Here is a 16,471-nt window from a genome sequence, read left to right on the forward strand (position 1 = left end):
ATCCAAACTTGAGGCAATTATGGAAGAATTTATGAATTTCTAATGAATAATTTACACAAGTATTCAACACAATGAACAATTAACCATCACCTAAAAATAATTATACATTTTGAAATTTTCTTGCACGTGTACATGCACAGAAACTTTGCACATGCACCCAATTATATCAAGAGCTTAAAAATTGAAACGCTTCAATTTTTAATAAGCTTAAATAGTAGCAAGGTAGTCTATTTAAGCTTATTGAAAAACAGTGATCCATCAAACAGCTCCAAGCTCAAAGTTCATACAACTATCATAACAAAAAATAGTGAAAAAAGGGAGTCGTCGTAAAAGGCCTACGGATATTAAGGACACTCTACCTGCACTCACCAGTACAATATGCAAGTGGACGTTTGAATTTGCAGCAATTGACTTCATTTAAATAATTGCAAACAAGTACTAACCATCCAAGACTTTAACTGCTGAGTTTCTCTCATCTTCCTACACTTGGAGTCATCTACTGGACCCCAACCACATGTGCTTTGCACTACACAGATCTCTGTACTCTACAAGCATTCCATCATCAATCAGTTTGTCCAGTACAACATGATATAAACTGAATGTATCGAAATATCGTAGAATTAGATAAATCGGCAAACAATTCTAGTTACTTCAAACGACAAGTGAACTTGAACCTACAAAACACTCATCAGAGCATAGCATAAGTTCTTATGGTCATATTACATGCATCAAACCTTGACGCAAGTGTCCGGATAGCAAGCAAACAGAACCCTCACAGCGTTCAAGACAAAAATAAACTCCGGGAACATCCTCACAAGATCCAACATGCCTGAGATTATGAAGCGGAAGCTCCGGATGTTCTACAGTATGATAGTCAACATAACTGGTTTCCAAACTACCACCCACGGATAGTACATTGCGTCTAGAATGGTTGCAGGTGAGCAGTACAACATATCAATTAACAAAACAATGAAACAAAGAAAGTAGCAAAACCTAAAATCCGTATTTACATGAAAGAATACAATCCTATGAAAATGGACCGTGTCTGAAAGAGTTATAATGAACTCAAATTAGAAGATACAGGTAGTACAGCAAGTCACCAGAACCATAAATGTCGTGCATCGGCAACCTTCACATGGGTGGCGATAAGGGGCATGCACCCGAAAAGTGAAACAAAATGGTTCAGGCAGTCAGTCCTATGTTCACTGTGGCCTTGAAGGCTGCTAATCCCTGTAGATCCAATCTCGTAAATCCTGGCTGCGCAGTGAACGAACATATGGTCATTGTTCTGTTTGCACATAGGAATTTTAAAAATTGAACTGAAGTATACATTCTAAAGAGATGGCACAACTACGGACAGTTAACAAAGGTCTGTTATGCGTCATATTCAAATACTTCCCAAGTACCTGCCAAACCATGCACAGAAACCAGCAACGACAGCACACACTTACTAAGTACTAATACACTTCAATTAGATAACATAAAATTTGCGTGGATTCTAAGCTGAAATTAACAATTGATCTGAATGCAAACAGAACACAAAAGTTTATCAGCACCACAGACAAGACGAAGTTCTCCAAAATATTTAATCGCGACAGATAACACCAATATAGGACTCAAATTTCTAAACACACATAAGATGATACATTATTTTAATACACTCGGCGCACAATGATTTACCTTTTACCCATAAGGGAGGAGCGCCAGTTTCATTTGCAACCAAGAAAGACATAGCAATATCCTCGCAGTTCCTGCATACCAACATCAAAGTCAACAACAGGATCCTCTTATCACTTTCGCATTGAATCCAAGAACAGAAGTTAGTATCCCGTCAGTAATCATGTGGACATAAACAAAAATTACGACTTCCTTACTACTCCAAGATACCTTCTCAATACCTTTTCTCTTTCACGTACTGCCGAACTGATGCAGGCATCTGATTTGTGTACATGTCGAAATACTTCTCATGAATAAAAGCAGCTTTTGATAACACCATGCTATAAGTACCCATCCACCACACTGACCACCATCCTCCATAACTGTATTCATAATTCCCAAGGGGAAGATTCTGTGCATCAATTACACAGAAAAGTGAATAAGCATAATCCCGAACCCATGAAAGGTTCATTAATAGACTGTTAGCAAAGATAACATTGCAAAGAAAGAAAGTCTCAACGATTTGACACCTAGTAAAAGTGAGAAACCGAGATAAACTTTCATTTCCCATGGTAATTTAAAATCACTCGTCGCTTCCTGTTTCAAATACTCATATTTCTAACTTGGTTGCTCCAAATTGTCACGAGAAAACGGTTTATTTAGCTGTTACTTGAAAATTCGAAAATAAGTTAACTTAATGAAAACGGTAGGTTAAGTGCAATTCCTTTTCATAGAAAGTACAATGACAATGCCCACCATTTCTAGGATGTAAAGCAGAAACAAAGAATTGACATAGTAAAAGACAGGGTCCAAAAATAATCTGTGTCGAGGCTTCAAAATGCAGCAAACAAACGCAGCTGCAAAAACCTTTACTTTCGGTGTGAAAGATACCTCACCGATTAGCCAACTTCCTGACAACCTGAGCTGCCAACTAGCAAGAACTAAATTGATGCAACTATATCATACAAGACTTCTCTCAATCCTACCTACAGCAAACATGTTGTGGTGCTCCAAATACGCGAAGCTGACAGTAAGACATGCATCAAAGACAATCACCCTGATGGACACTGTTAAGTTCAGAGACATTCTCACCATAGCCTTAATCCAGTGCATGCGAGGAACAAACCCAACCATGCTGTTCGGGGCACTCGTCCACGCACTAAAAGCAGACTCCACAGTACCACATGGAACCAGCACGTCATCATCAATTGACAATATGGCATCTGTACTTAAACCATCAAGGGGCTTGAATCTGTTATTCAAGTCATCATCAACATGAATATCCAGCTGCAAACTAACATGCCGGTGTTTCTTTCGAGTCGCAAGTTCTACTAAACCTTCCAGAGAGCTGCGTAGGCTATCGGAAGGAGGAGTAGGTTCACTCCAAACAACTCGGATCGCATCTACACCTTGGCAGGAAGAGTAGTGGGATACTGAACGCTTTAAGAGGTCATTTCTCTTCCAAGTGTTTATTACCACCGTGTAACCAGACCTGAACGAGCAAGATAAAATATCAATATCCCACCATTCAAATACACCTCCGGTTAGTTAAAAAATTTGCATCGATCACAAATAGCCAGACATGTTCTTCTAATCTGCAGTAACTCTCACGGAAACAGATTCTAGGAATAAGGTCAAGTCAAAAGAGAAACACGACGGCTTTCCCCCAGAAAAACAGGCATCCTGGAAGAGTACATTACAGAGCTGAGAGAGTTTGGAATCTTGTAACCAATACAAACGAAAAACGATACATGATAAATAAATTTTAACCCCATAGCTTGGTAATAGCCAATTCCAGTACACGAACTTACAAATACCCAGAAAACGGAATTGAAAAAGGAAGACAGGAATCTACAACACCAATTTATCGCATACGCCTTAGGAAACAGCTGTGATTATTACTTCAAACTTCCCATACAGATTTATGTCAACACGTAACAATCCTGTTCCTCGTCATGTAAGGCATCAAAAATACGAAATTTAATATATATATGACGCGAAAAGGTGGCATAGAAAAGTAATAGACAAGCAGATATAGCTGGCGAATAAACACAAGCCGGCATTCTTTGAACCACCATCGCCACTACCACCACAATAACCAAGTAAGAGTCTCGCATCTGAGGCTACAATTGCAAGTGACTCTCGGACAGAAGTAAACGTATCTCTTACACGCAGAAAATTGCTTCAGAGTTCGTTTAAACGACGGAATACTTAGAACAGATGGCTGCCAATCAGTGCTTTTAAAGTGAAGAAATAACCTGGGGAATACTCGTGGAGTCTGGCGATCATGACTCCAGCCCATGATTGACGACGCTCGACTAATAAAAAGTGTAGAACCAAATACTAGGCATAATAATATCAACACCCTTACTCTGTAAATATCACTCATGCAACTGTGAGCATAAGTCCGCCAACGGGCATATGAGCGATCCCGATGACTTTTCATGGTCACCTTCTCTTTCAATGAAGAAGAATAATGCAAACACAGGTCATGCCCTCCTAACAAGGTGTCCATGCAAAACGTTCTCTTGTGGCTGTCCTCCAGCTCAATACATCCATAAGCAGCGCCCTACTTCACTCCACCTCACGCCACCGTTGCCCAGCTTGCGAAATGTGCAAACGCATGAGGGGGCTAACAACAGGCACGACTCAATCAGACAAACCAAGGGGAACACTAGAGCAGTGCCCCTCTTTCCCTAGCCTTTCCCGACCACCTCAGCAAAACTCAAATATTAATTGTACACAGCAGAGGAAGTAAATGAGCCCAACCCTAATGCTGCCGCGAGAGGCTCCAACCACTGCCCAACCATGTGTCCTGGGGAAAGGGGGAAAAAGATGCAGGAGTGGGTGGAGAGAATGAGAGTTCCTTAGACGTAGGATCTAAAGCACGGGCTGAATGAATCCGCAACATGGTGCACAAGAGAATCCGATGTGAGCTGTGGCCATCACAGCACGAAGAGGTACATGTAAAGATTGCTGAAAAAGGATGGAGCGCACGCAAGGGCAGTGGTAATATGGGTCATTGCCCGTGCCTCTCCTTTCCTCTCTCTCTCTCTCTCTCTCTCTCTCTCTGTCGCTACCTTGCTAGGCTTGCTGTGCCTTGCGCAGATCGCAACGGAGAAAGATGAAGCGGGTAGGAGGTACAGCAAGAGAGTGGAGTCAGCGGCGCATAGGAATCACAGAAGGAGATGAGACAAGAAAAACAAAAAACAAAACAGTAAGCCACTATGCACTTGACTAGGAAGGACCACGAGTGCGAAGGCGAAGGTGAAGGCGCAAGGCAGTGCGGTAGGCACGAGAGCTCTTCAATTCGGGGGGGACCCTTTACTTGCGGGGGCAGTGGGCCATGCGACATCATCTGGAAGGCTCACCACCTCATCACCAACACCAACACCACCACCTGCTGCTGCTGCTGCTGCTGCTATTACTGCTCCTCCTCGTCCTCCTCTCACTCACAGCACATCCACACCCACCCGATCCCTCATTTCACTAACGAACCCCGGTTTCATATTTGAATCTCACTTCGAAAATTCCATCACATCAGTATCCTCTGCGATACTGCATCCGAGATTAAACACCCGGTGGAGGAGGAAAAACAGAGCACACAGACACGCAGGAAAACCATGCGAAAATTCCTCCCAATTTCCCCCAAACAGCGCAACCCAACTGGAATGAAATGAAATGAAATGATAAGATCCCTACGCCCTCCCCCACATGCCCCACGGATTCCCGGAGTTGCATGCAAAACCCCCGCAAACACATTCCTCTCTTTCTTCCCAATGAGTTCTACACTCTTTCAATATGAAATTACTTTGCTACCCCCCCCCCCCCGCTCCTGACCCCATACTCGCTACTTTTTCCCATCATTTTTTCAATTTGGGTATACGTGGTGTACATGTACAAAATGGAAATGAGTTTTTCAAAAATGTTGAATGTCTTCCATGTATCAATTGTAAACCATTTTCTACAGTTTTTCATATTATCGACCTATTGAAAACATATTGCATTGTTAAATATTTCCATTGATGATGTATTTAAGACCATTCTAAATACTGCATGAGTAAACTTACTTTATACAAGGACTACGATCACTCAAGAATACTTTAATGATTAATAAATAGATAAAGAGGGATGAGAAAGTAATATAATATGATTTTTTTTTTCTCTTGATCTTTCTCATGGCCCTCCCATCTTGCTTCTGATACATTATGTGCACCCTAGGCCTGTATGTGATTTTATTTTGTTGTATGAAAAAATTTCTATAAACACCAAGTGTTTGTGCATGCAAGTCATAAATACTTTGTAGATCATCCTTATAACCTGGAATAAACACCAATAAGTACACAATCTGCTCATCGCTTCCGATACCTGAGCTTTAATTGGTAACCTACATCATTACAAAGCCAAATACGTATCATCAGATTAGGTGAAACCATATCCATGGGCAAATTGGTCCTAGCTTCTGCTTCGAACCAATTGCAGTCGTCAACTACAACCATCACTTTCGTACATGAATATTGACAACATGGAGGCGAAGAAGTTGGTGTGAGGGATATAATGACATGTTGAAGAGAAACCAATTTTGACTGGTTGAGAGAGTCCAAGCATTGTCATAAAAGGAAGTGTTGCCTCAACGGAGAAGGAGAAGGAGTAAGGAGCAGGGCTGGGGTCGGTATTGAGGGGTGTGTGTGGTGAGGTCAGTGTCGTTGCTTGGGTCAATAAAGCATTGTTCCTTTGAAAGTAAAAAACGAAAGGCGTGCAAATCCCGGTTTGAACAATTACGAGCTAGACTCGTGGTGCCTTAGGTATTATCCGTCGGACGAACCCTTTGGATGTCCGATTCTTTCGAAGCATGTATATTATTCCGACCCTACATGTTCCGACTCTTTCATGGCTTACAGATGTTACTCAAGTGTGTAGGTGACTGGCTTTACTCGCTGCTCTCCTTGTCGTAATGTCCAGCTTGGTTGTTGTTTTTGCTCGTTGCTGTTCGCCGTTTCGCTTTATGGTCTTATTGGGCTAGTTATGGCCGGCTGGGAGCAAAGGATCGCTGCTTGCTTTTGTTTTTTGTTTTGTTTTTTTAGAAAATGTTAGTGCAATGTTCTGCAGGGTTGATGAGCACTTAGCTTGGAATTGGCCTAGTTCTTTGCTTCACTTATTGGCAAACTCGTTTGAGGAGCTTCCTCTTGGGATTCTTACTAAAGCAAGGTTTGCTCTGTTTTCTGTTATTAAACATCATTTATTGAAACGGAAGCTGTTGCTGCAACTGGAGGTTTAGCAAGACAGCGTCCTGATTCAACTAGCAGAGATAATGATTTTCGAATCAAGGAAATTTTACTTTGTATAGTACTTCGAATCTGTCGACGTGATTTTTCACTACACAAATTTTAATTAGAATATCTAGACATTAAACTGTCACAGCTAACACTCACCTCCGACTTAGTGGATCTTCAGCTCATGACGAACGGATGTTCTAATGTGGGATACCACTGCTATCTACTGACCGAGTTGCTTCAGCTTCTGTTGGAATGGATGATTATCCTATCTTCCAATTCAGCATCTCTACCGCATTATGCAATGAGGCAGAGCACTGGCCAAAATATTCTACACAGTGGCTGCTCATTTTTGCTCGTCATTTGCAATGTGCTTGTGGCATGACAATATATACTATGTCGTCACTGCGGCACTCAAGTTCTGGGAACAAATGTAAAGAAATTGATTTCGCGGTGGTTGTGAAGTGATTTGGCTGAATATTGAATTCCTTCGGATGGCATTCTGCACAATGACATACTCCCAGCTCCTAGGTTGGGGGCATAGTACTGTGATGGTGTTGGTCAACTATTAAACACCACGAATGCAAAAATATTGTTTACTTATTTATTAGAATCATGAGGGCTTCGCTTGGATGCAAATCTAGTTGTAGGTAGTCCCGGATGGCAACAAGCTTCCCCAATCAGATCAACCTGCACCCTGCATGTCGTAAGGAAGTTCAACATCAGAGCAGATCTTGACCTGTGAGAACCTGTGGAGAACCTTGGAGCAAGCAGACTGAAGTGCATGTCCATGCGCAACCCCCGGATTCTGAAGCAATGGCACTAGCTTGGTAATGTAATTTGGAAATTATCGTCTCTGATGTTGAGCTTGTTGATGTCACTTGATCAGCCTTTCTACAAGCTGGAATTCACTTGTTGTTACAGTATCCTTGAGGGAGAATGCCTCAATGTTCCTTCAGCTGGAAACATCAGACTCTAAACCAAGGGTAAATCAAACGTGCAGCAAGACAGAAGTAAAAGGACGTTCAATTTCTCTTCAGGAGGTATCAAAGCAGCTTTCAAAATAATCCAGAATGCTGTTATTCTAAACATGTCATTCAAGAGTTCTGCATGATGTGAATGAAGTTTGTTTAGATCAACACCATCAAAAACACTTAACATGTTACACTAGGATTCCAAAGATTTATCAGGGAGTAAAAGCAAAGTATAAAGTTAAGTGACTATTGCCTTCATTGAACAGCATGGTATAACCATATACATTCTTACTTTCAATTGAGATAAACTATTCTTGAATACAAAAAATCTATTATCACAATCCAAAATATTAGTTTCTTTGATGGCAAAACATATTTTGATATTATCTCAAATGAATGTCTCTTGTAAATAAACATCTATTTCTACAAGCATATTAACTTAGATATGTATAACTATCTAGAAGTAAGTAGAAGCAAGTTAAATTGTTGATATCTTAATAGAAAGCTTCTTAGATGCTTTTTAGGTTTTATATGTTGTTGTGTTATAGCACGGCTATTGAGTGAAAGAAAGATGAAAGTATTGTATTATAGAAGATCTTATTTTAAAATATATTGACAAATAATCTTATAAGTATAGATAATAGTTAAAGAGATAGTAAAACTAATAAGTGCCAATGTTGTCTTTCAGTAAAAAAGACTTTTACTTATTTTGTAGCACCATTAACAAGAAAAAAATAAAAAATAGGTTAGCAAAATTGGTATCATAAGCATCTTTAGATAGAAGTAAATAATAGCTTCTAGCAAAAATTATCCAGAAAAATTAAATGTTGATATCTAGAGAGGATCGGTTCTAAACCTAATTCAAAATCAGACCATAAGGCACAAAATTGCACATCTACAGTAATTGCCAGGTTCTTTCAATGGTCAAAAAGTGGAATTTGATAGCAAAAAAAAGTAGACTTTTTGAGCAATGGTTTTTGGTAATTTGAGTTTATAATGCCTTTGTAAGATCTTTAAAAATTTAGGATTATTTTGAAGTGATTCATATTTTTGTAAAATAAAAGAACTTATTTTGGCAATGTTTTTAAAAATTATATTAAATTTGTAAATAAAAATTTGTAATTTTCTTAATATATAATTTTATTGAGTATATATTATAAATTTTAACTTAATTGGATGGTTAAATTAAAGGTTATTAAAATTCAAGTAAATTAGGATCTTGAAAAATTGGATATTGAAGGCTAGTAAGGTTTTTTAAGATTTGCACAATTTGTAAATTGGATTGAGAAATCTAGTAAATTAGTAGCAAACTTGGTTTTCAACAAATTGTGAAAATTTGAGATTAATTAAATATTATATTAAAAAAATATTGATGCAAAGAAATTAACATAAAGGTTGAAAAAGGAGATTAGCTGATACTTGAGTGGATTATGAAAATTTTCTCTTAATTAGTAATTTTGATTCTTTTTTAAAAAAATGTGCTTATTTTCAAATCAGAGATTAAAAATTGTACAAATTTTATTTTAAGATTGATAGTTAACTTAATAGTTATTGAGGTTTTGAATCCATTTTAGAAATTAATTATGATTACTTAGGAATTAATTATAATTTTATTAAAATTTGATTAAAACTTCTTTAAGATTTGATTAAGATTTAATTAAGATTATTTTAAGATTTCATTAGAGTTTAATTAAGGTTGATTAGAGTTGGTTTAATATTTGATTAAAGTTCTCTTAAAATTTTATTAAATTTTGATTATGATTAATTGAGATTTGATTAGGATTTGATTAATATTATTTAAATTTTTTAAAGATTTGATCATGGTTTAGTTAGTATTAAATTATGATTTAATTAGAATTATTTAAAATTAATTAGAATTTAAATAAAAACTTATTAATATTTGATTAAAGTTATTAAAGATTATTTAGGATTTATTTGGAATTGATTAGAGTATAATAAGATATATTTAGGATTTTATTAAGGTTGATAGGATGTACCTAAGATAATTTAAATCTTATTTATGCTGTTCAAGATTGCCAAAGTATGTTTCTAAACACTATATGCATTGTTTTGAATTTTAAAACAAACTTCAAGACAAGATTAAACCTTTCTACAATTAGATGCTTATTGCATTCCAAAATTAATTACTATATGATACAATAACTTTTTTATAAGTAATTGATAAGTTAAAAATTTAGTCTACAAATTAGCCACATATTGTATATTTAGCTAATTATATTACAAGTTGGTCATGTAGTGCATATGTCAAAAAATTGTCCTATAGATTAGCCATGTGCTTGTTATTTGCATACATGTGAAACATGTGTCATATGGCCTACAAAACATTACTACATAGATTTTGTAGATAATATATATATAGAAGAAAGAATGAAGCCTTCTTTACCCTTTTTGTTGCTTTTCTTATATTCTATCTTAGTTCAAGATTTCATAGTCTTTTGTATTTGATAATAGGTATTTTATTCTTAATTTTATTTCTTTTTTTAGTTTTCTATTTTTTTATTTTGGTGATATAAGAATATATTATTATTTTTATAATTTTTCTATGATTAACATCTTTGATAATTTTATATTTTTGATATCTTGATAAGAGTTTTAATTTGTTATTATAGAGATGGAAAGAAAATAAATTATGGATGCCACTTTTAGAAGAAATGAGAATAAATTTATTTCTTTTAGAGATTATATTTTATCTCAATCCAACTTGTGGATTTTTGCAAAGCTAAGAAATTTTTATTAGTCCAATAAACTCCAATTTTTGAAATCTTAATACTTTTAAAATTCAATAACTTTCAAATAAATTATTTGATTAAGATTAAACTTATAACATACATTAAGCACAATTTTGATTATACAATCACAAAGTTCCATCCATAGACCATCTACCAATGATATAAAGTTTTTAAAATCATAAACTCTTTTTATTTTTCAAAAATCCAAAATTACCTCAAAACAATTCTAACTTTGCATTGTTATAACAAAGTCATTACAAACGTAAATCATTTAAAATCAACATACAAAGATTATTGTTTTAATCTACTTTCAAATTCTACTCTCTAATTTACCAAAGAATTTAAAATTATTGTAGGTAAATTTCTTTGTACCTTGAGGTCTAATTTTGACCTTGCTACAAAAATGATCCTCTTCATTTATCAATTCTTAGTTTTTTAAGGTAATTTTTTAATATTGACTATTTTTAATTATTTTTCTAATTTTTTATATTATTTATTTTTCTAATATATTTTATTTTTTCTTATTTATGATTATATAAAGTAAATATAAGTTTTTTAATAAAAAATATTATTAATATTAAAAGTTTTTACTACCTTCTTATCTTTTATCCATATTTTGCTACAATATCTTTTAAAAAAGTTCTTCTATAATAGAATCTATATTTTTATCTTTCACCATATATTTGTGTTACAATACAAAAATGTGTTAGAATAAACCAAAGTATTAAACGTGACATTAATAAATTAAGTATCCAACATTGTCTTTAAAAAAATTTAATGTATTTCAAATCTAGTAATACTTGACTTCTTTTGGTTCAAAATATATAGTCCTTATATTAATTAGAAGTTATAAAAGATCGATCTAAGATTTTATTTTGATTACAAAAAATCATCTCAACTTTTAGTAGTGACAGTCAAAGCATTTATGTTATTGTGTTGTAAAATGGCTATTGAATAAAAGAGAAGAGAAATTATTATATTTTAGAAGATCTCATTTTAAAACTTAGAAGAAAATTATATTAGAAATATAGATATTAGTAAATAAAATAAAAAATAAAAAATATTAATATTGTTTTTTTTATAAAATAGACTTTTATTTATTTTGGAAGACTATAAATAAGACAAAAAAAGATAGATGAGAAAAATTATTATTATGTGCATCTTAAGATAGAATTAAATAACCTCTTCTAATAAAATTTATATTAAAAAAAACTAGATGTTGATATCTAAAGAAGACCAATTATAAACTTAGATTGAAAGTAAACTCTCAGGTACAAAATTATGTATCTATGGAAATTTTAGAATACTTAATAAAGGTGTTTTTAGGACTTATTTTAATTTTTTTAGATTTTTTTTAATAAACCTCTTAAGATTTTTTGGAATTTTTTTATAATTTCTTGAAAAAATCTTTTATAATTTTCAAATTTTTTAAAAAAATTTTTAGAAAATTTTAAATATTCTTTATAATTTTTTTTATTAATTATTTAATAATTTTTTAAAGATTTATTTAAGACTCTTTAGAATTTAATTATAATTTGATTAAAATTATTAAGGTTCAATTAAGATTTATTTAGAATCTTATTAGGATTTTTAGATTCTTTGTTTGTTGCAAAGACAATTTAACCCTTCTACATCTAGATGCCTAGTACATTACTAAGTTAGTTTTTAAATAACACAATAGTGCAAGTTGCAAAAGATGGAAAGAAATTTTTTATTTTTTCAATATTAAGTCTTTATTAAAATAAAAATTGTAATAGAATTTTGGAGCAATATAAAGAATATCAAGATGAGTTGAAAAAAAAACTTATATATTGCCAAAACATCACCTTTATAATTTTGCAATTAATTTTTAAGAAGGAGCTCAACCACCATTTAAATAAATTTACAAATTCTTGCAAAATAAACTTAGTACTTTAAAAGAATACATTAATAAAAATCTTATATAGAATTTTATTCAATAATCAAATTTTCTTATAAGTGCATCAAACTTCTTTATAAAGAAAACTATTAATTTTAACCTTTATTTATTTTATTTTATTTTATTTTAAAATTATAATAAATTAATCATTAAAAATTGGTATTCTTTATTTTTAATATTTTTACTTTTTAATAAATTATAGAAAGTTAAGATCTAAATTAATATAGATTTATAAAGAATATTTAATTTAGTATGTATTGTAAAAGGAGATAAATGAAAGATTATATTTTGGATTAGGTATGGCTATTGCAAAAAAAATTTCATACATTTTAGAATTGAAAACACTCTCGCTAATTTCTGGCATTTAAAAAATAATTTACTTTATGAATATTTAGATAATCTTATTGTATGTTATATAAACAACATTCTAATCTACTCTAAGAACATATTTTCTTTGTAGTACAAAAAATTAGAAATGCAAGATTATATACAAAGATAGAGAAATGTGTCTTTTATAAAATTTAAGTAAATTTTTTAAAGTACATTATTTCAATTGATAGTTTACAAATGGATTTTAAGAAAGTAGAAAATATTATAAATTAAAAAAATTTAAGAATTTTATATGAAATCTAATATTTTTTAGAAATCATGAAATATTATCAAGCATTTATAGAAAATTCTATTAAATTAGCTACTTTTTTTACTCAATGAATTTCTAAAGAAAATTTAAAATAGAACAAAGATGTAGAAATGATATTACAAGATTTGAAAATGACCTTTATTTTAGCTCCTATTTTATATTGCTTACATTTTTTAAAGCCTTTCTTATAAAAACAAAAACATAAGACTTTTCACAAGGTACAATTTTATTACAAATAGATATAGATAATAGATTCCATTATATTTCTTTTTATTCAAAAAAATTCTTAGCAGTAAAGATTAATTATAAGATCCACAAGAAAAAACTTTTTGCTATTGTAGATTTATTTCAAAAATAGTATTGCTATCTAAATGATACTTCTTATTCCATCACAGTTTATGCTTATTACAAGAATCTTATGTATTTTATGTGAGTATATGCTTTAAATTGTTGCTAAGTCTATTAGAGCATGTTTTTGTCAAAATTTATATATAATATTCTTATCTAAATATACAATAATGCTTGTCAAATATCTCATTTGGATGTTTTATCTTACACCAAACAAAAAAAAGATGAAATATATGATCAACAACTAATTATTCTTTTGAAACTATAAAAATTTGACTTATAGACTATAAATCAATAATCCTAGTTGGCAATGCTTTTTTCATTGAAGTTTGTTTAAGTATACTAACAAACCTTCTTATTCTTGATGTTAAAAAATATTCACATAATAACTCTAAAAAAATTCAAATTCATTGACATTTTTTTTTTTATTATTGTAAAAGATATTTTTATATTCTTAATAGTAGAATAAAATTACATGTATTTTGATAATATGTCTCTTTGGACATAATATAACAGTAGAACTTATTTCAAAAGGATTTTTCTGGCCTCAAATGTAGAAAGAAGTAAAAGCATATATTTAATCATGGTATATTGGTAATGAGCAAAAACTCCATATTATTAGTTGTATAGACTTTTTTAATTCTTATAATTTTGAAGAAATCTTAGTCATTTGTTTCAATAGATTTCATCAAAAATCTTTAAATTTCAAATTCTAATGACTTTATCTTTATAATGTTTGGTTATTTTATCAAAATAATATATTTTGGACCATGTCCAAAAATATTATTAATAAAAAAATAGCTAAATTCTTCTTAAATAATATTTTTTGATGTCACAAACTTTCAAATGATATTATATTTGACCACAGACCTCAATTTATATCAAGCTTTTGAAAGACATTTTTTAATACACTATATATTGGTATTAAATTATTTCTATCTTTTCATCTTCAAATTTATTAACAAATAAAATTTGTGAATAAAGTATTAAAATAATATTTATAATATAGTATTAACTACTACTAACACAATTGAATAACTTTCTTGATATTATAGAATATATTTTTCTATTAAAAAATTTCAAATTTTTTAAATTATAGTTACCATTTATAATTAGATACTTTTACTTTTTAAAATTTTAAAATTTAAATTAATATATTTTGCATGTAGAATAAAAAAGCCTCACATAAAATTAAAGATATAATTAAAAAAAAACTCAAAAACAACAAAAAATTAATATATATATATTTTTTATAAAAAAATATTTATTTAAAGCTGGTAATGAGATATGATTATTTTGTAAAATTATTATTTGGATGATCTTTCATGTTCATTTAATATTATTATATCCACACCACTATATGAAATATTCTATTTTATTTTGGTGCTGCCTTAATTCTAAGATTTCCTCCACTATAAACCTTTTTTTGTTATTTATTTTAATAAAAAGAGGAAGTTATCAATTTCTTCTTAGTATATTAAAATAATAATATTATATAAGGCTTTATAAGATTCATATAAAATATAAGATAAATCTTTATTGATAGTGATAATTATAATTTATAATTATTATCTTATTATATTATTTAATTTAAAATTAGGCCAAGTCTTCAGTGATTAAATTTGTCACAAGGTCAATTAGTCTTAATATTACATAATAAAATAATATGATATAAAATTACATAAATAGAACTATTGTTATAGATATAATCAATATTAATAATTATTTAAATAAGAGGAATTAAATATAAATAAGTAAAAATAAACAAATGAAATAATGCATTATTAAGAAGCTTCATAGATGTGAATTTGACTTTATGAATACTTATAGGTGATTGATAGGTTAAAAACTTAGCCAACAAATTGGCCGTATGTTGCACATGTTGATAATTTGTAGTACAAGTTTGTTATGTGGTACACATAAAAGAAACGTTTTTTGTAAGTTAGACATGTGTTGGAGGTCCTATAGAATATGTCTCCTAATTAGATAATATATATAGAGCCAAAAGAAAAACTTTATTCTCTCTTATCAACACCTTTCTTGTTTTTAGTTTTATTTCATAAGTTTTTAATCTTCTTATATTTGATAATAATTATTCTAATTTAATATTATATCATCTTTGAATAGATATCTATTTTTTTTTCAATGAAACAAGAGTATATTGATCCATTGATTTTTTTGTGATTTTATCCTTGATAGTTTGACAAGAATGTTAATTCATTGTTCTTATTTTTTTTAGAAGTGATTCAATTATTCCATTTCTTTTCTTGTACTTTAAAGGTTTTAAATTAACTATTTTTAAATTAGTTTTAATTTTAATTTTTAATATATATATATATATTTTAAAAATAATAAATTACTATTATTTTTAAAAATTTCTTATTTGATATTAAATATTAAATATTATTTTCTTCTAATTTATAGATTTTTTAAAGTTTTTTTTAATAAATATATATATGAAAAATATGATTGCTATAGTTGAAAAAAGTAAGAATTTATTTGCAACTATTTCTAATATTCATGAGTTTATTAACACTCTTAAGGTAGAAATTTCAAATACTAATAATGTCAAATATGGAAGTAATATTCTTATGCCTATAGAAGAAATCAATAATGAAGTCTAATGTCTACACCAAAAAGTTGGGCAGTTAAGAAAATAAGTAGATCAATCTCATAATTGAATATGAAAAGACTTACTACCACAAGTATGAGTGATGTAAGAATTAATATGCCAAAGAAGTTTAATTGAAGAAGAATATAATTTCAAAGATTTATATAATAAGTCGAGTTTTATTTGAAATTACATTCCTTTCAACATCATGATAGATTCATTGAAGTTAGATTTATTAGTCTACTTCCATTTAGAAATATTCTTTCTTGCTTATTTATTTGATGGAAAAAAATTCAAGTCT

At 30.7% G+C, this 16,471-nt stretch overlaps 1 protein-coding gene and 1 long non-coding RNA gene across 3 annotated transcripts; one reads left to right on the forward strand and one right to left on the reverse strand.

The window, feature by feature from the left end:
- Nucleotides 1-808: 808 nt before the first annotated feature.
- LOC112284880 (glycosylinositol phosphorylceramide mannosyl transferase 1) lies at nt 809-5,305 on the reverse strand. Its single transcript, XM_024525219.3, has 5 exons — nt 3,915-5,305; nt 2,749-3,148; nt 1,899-2,068; nt 1,681-1,751; nt 809-1,257 (listed from the first exon to the last, which is right to left on the reverse strand). The coding sequence occupies exons 1-5, from the start codon at nt 4,169-4,171 to the stop codon at nt 1,097-1,099; spliced, it is 1,059 nt and encodes a 352-aa protein (XP_024380987.1). The 5' UTR covers nt 4,172-5,305; the 3' UTR covers nt 809-1,096.
- Nucleotides 5,306-5,870: 565 nt separating this feature from the next.
- Nucleotides 5,871-7,407, forward strand: LOC149988544 (uncharacterized). Of its 2 annotated transcripts, none has more exons than XR_016504163.1 (2): nt 5,871-6,576; nt 6,766-7,407. It is a non-coding gene; the product is annotated as an uncharacterized LOC149988544 (long non-coding RNA). The 2 variants fall into 2 exon arrangements; XR_016504164.1 differs by having other exon boundaries at nt 5,871-6,572.
- The last annotated feature ends 9,064 nt before the right edge of the window (nt 7,408-16,471 follow it).

This window comes from Physcomitrium patens, chromosome 7 (genome assembly GCF_059467195.1).
Source record: "Physcomitrium patens ecotype Gransden chromosome 7, ASM5946719v1, whole genome shotgun sequence".
Taxonomy (NCBI): domain Eukaryota; kingdom Viridiplantae; phylum Streptophyta; class Bryopsida; order Funariales; family Funariaceae; genus Physcomitrium; species Physcomitrium patens.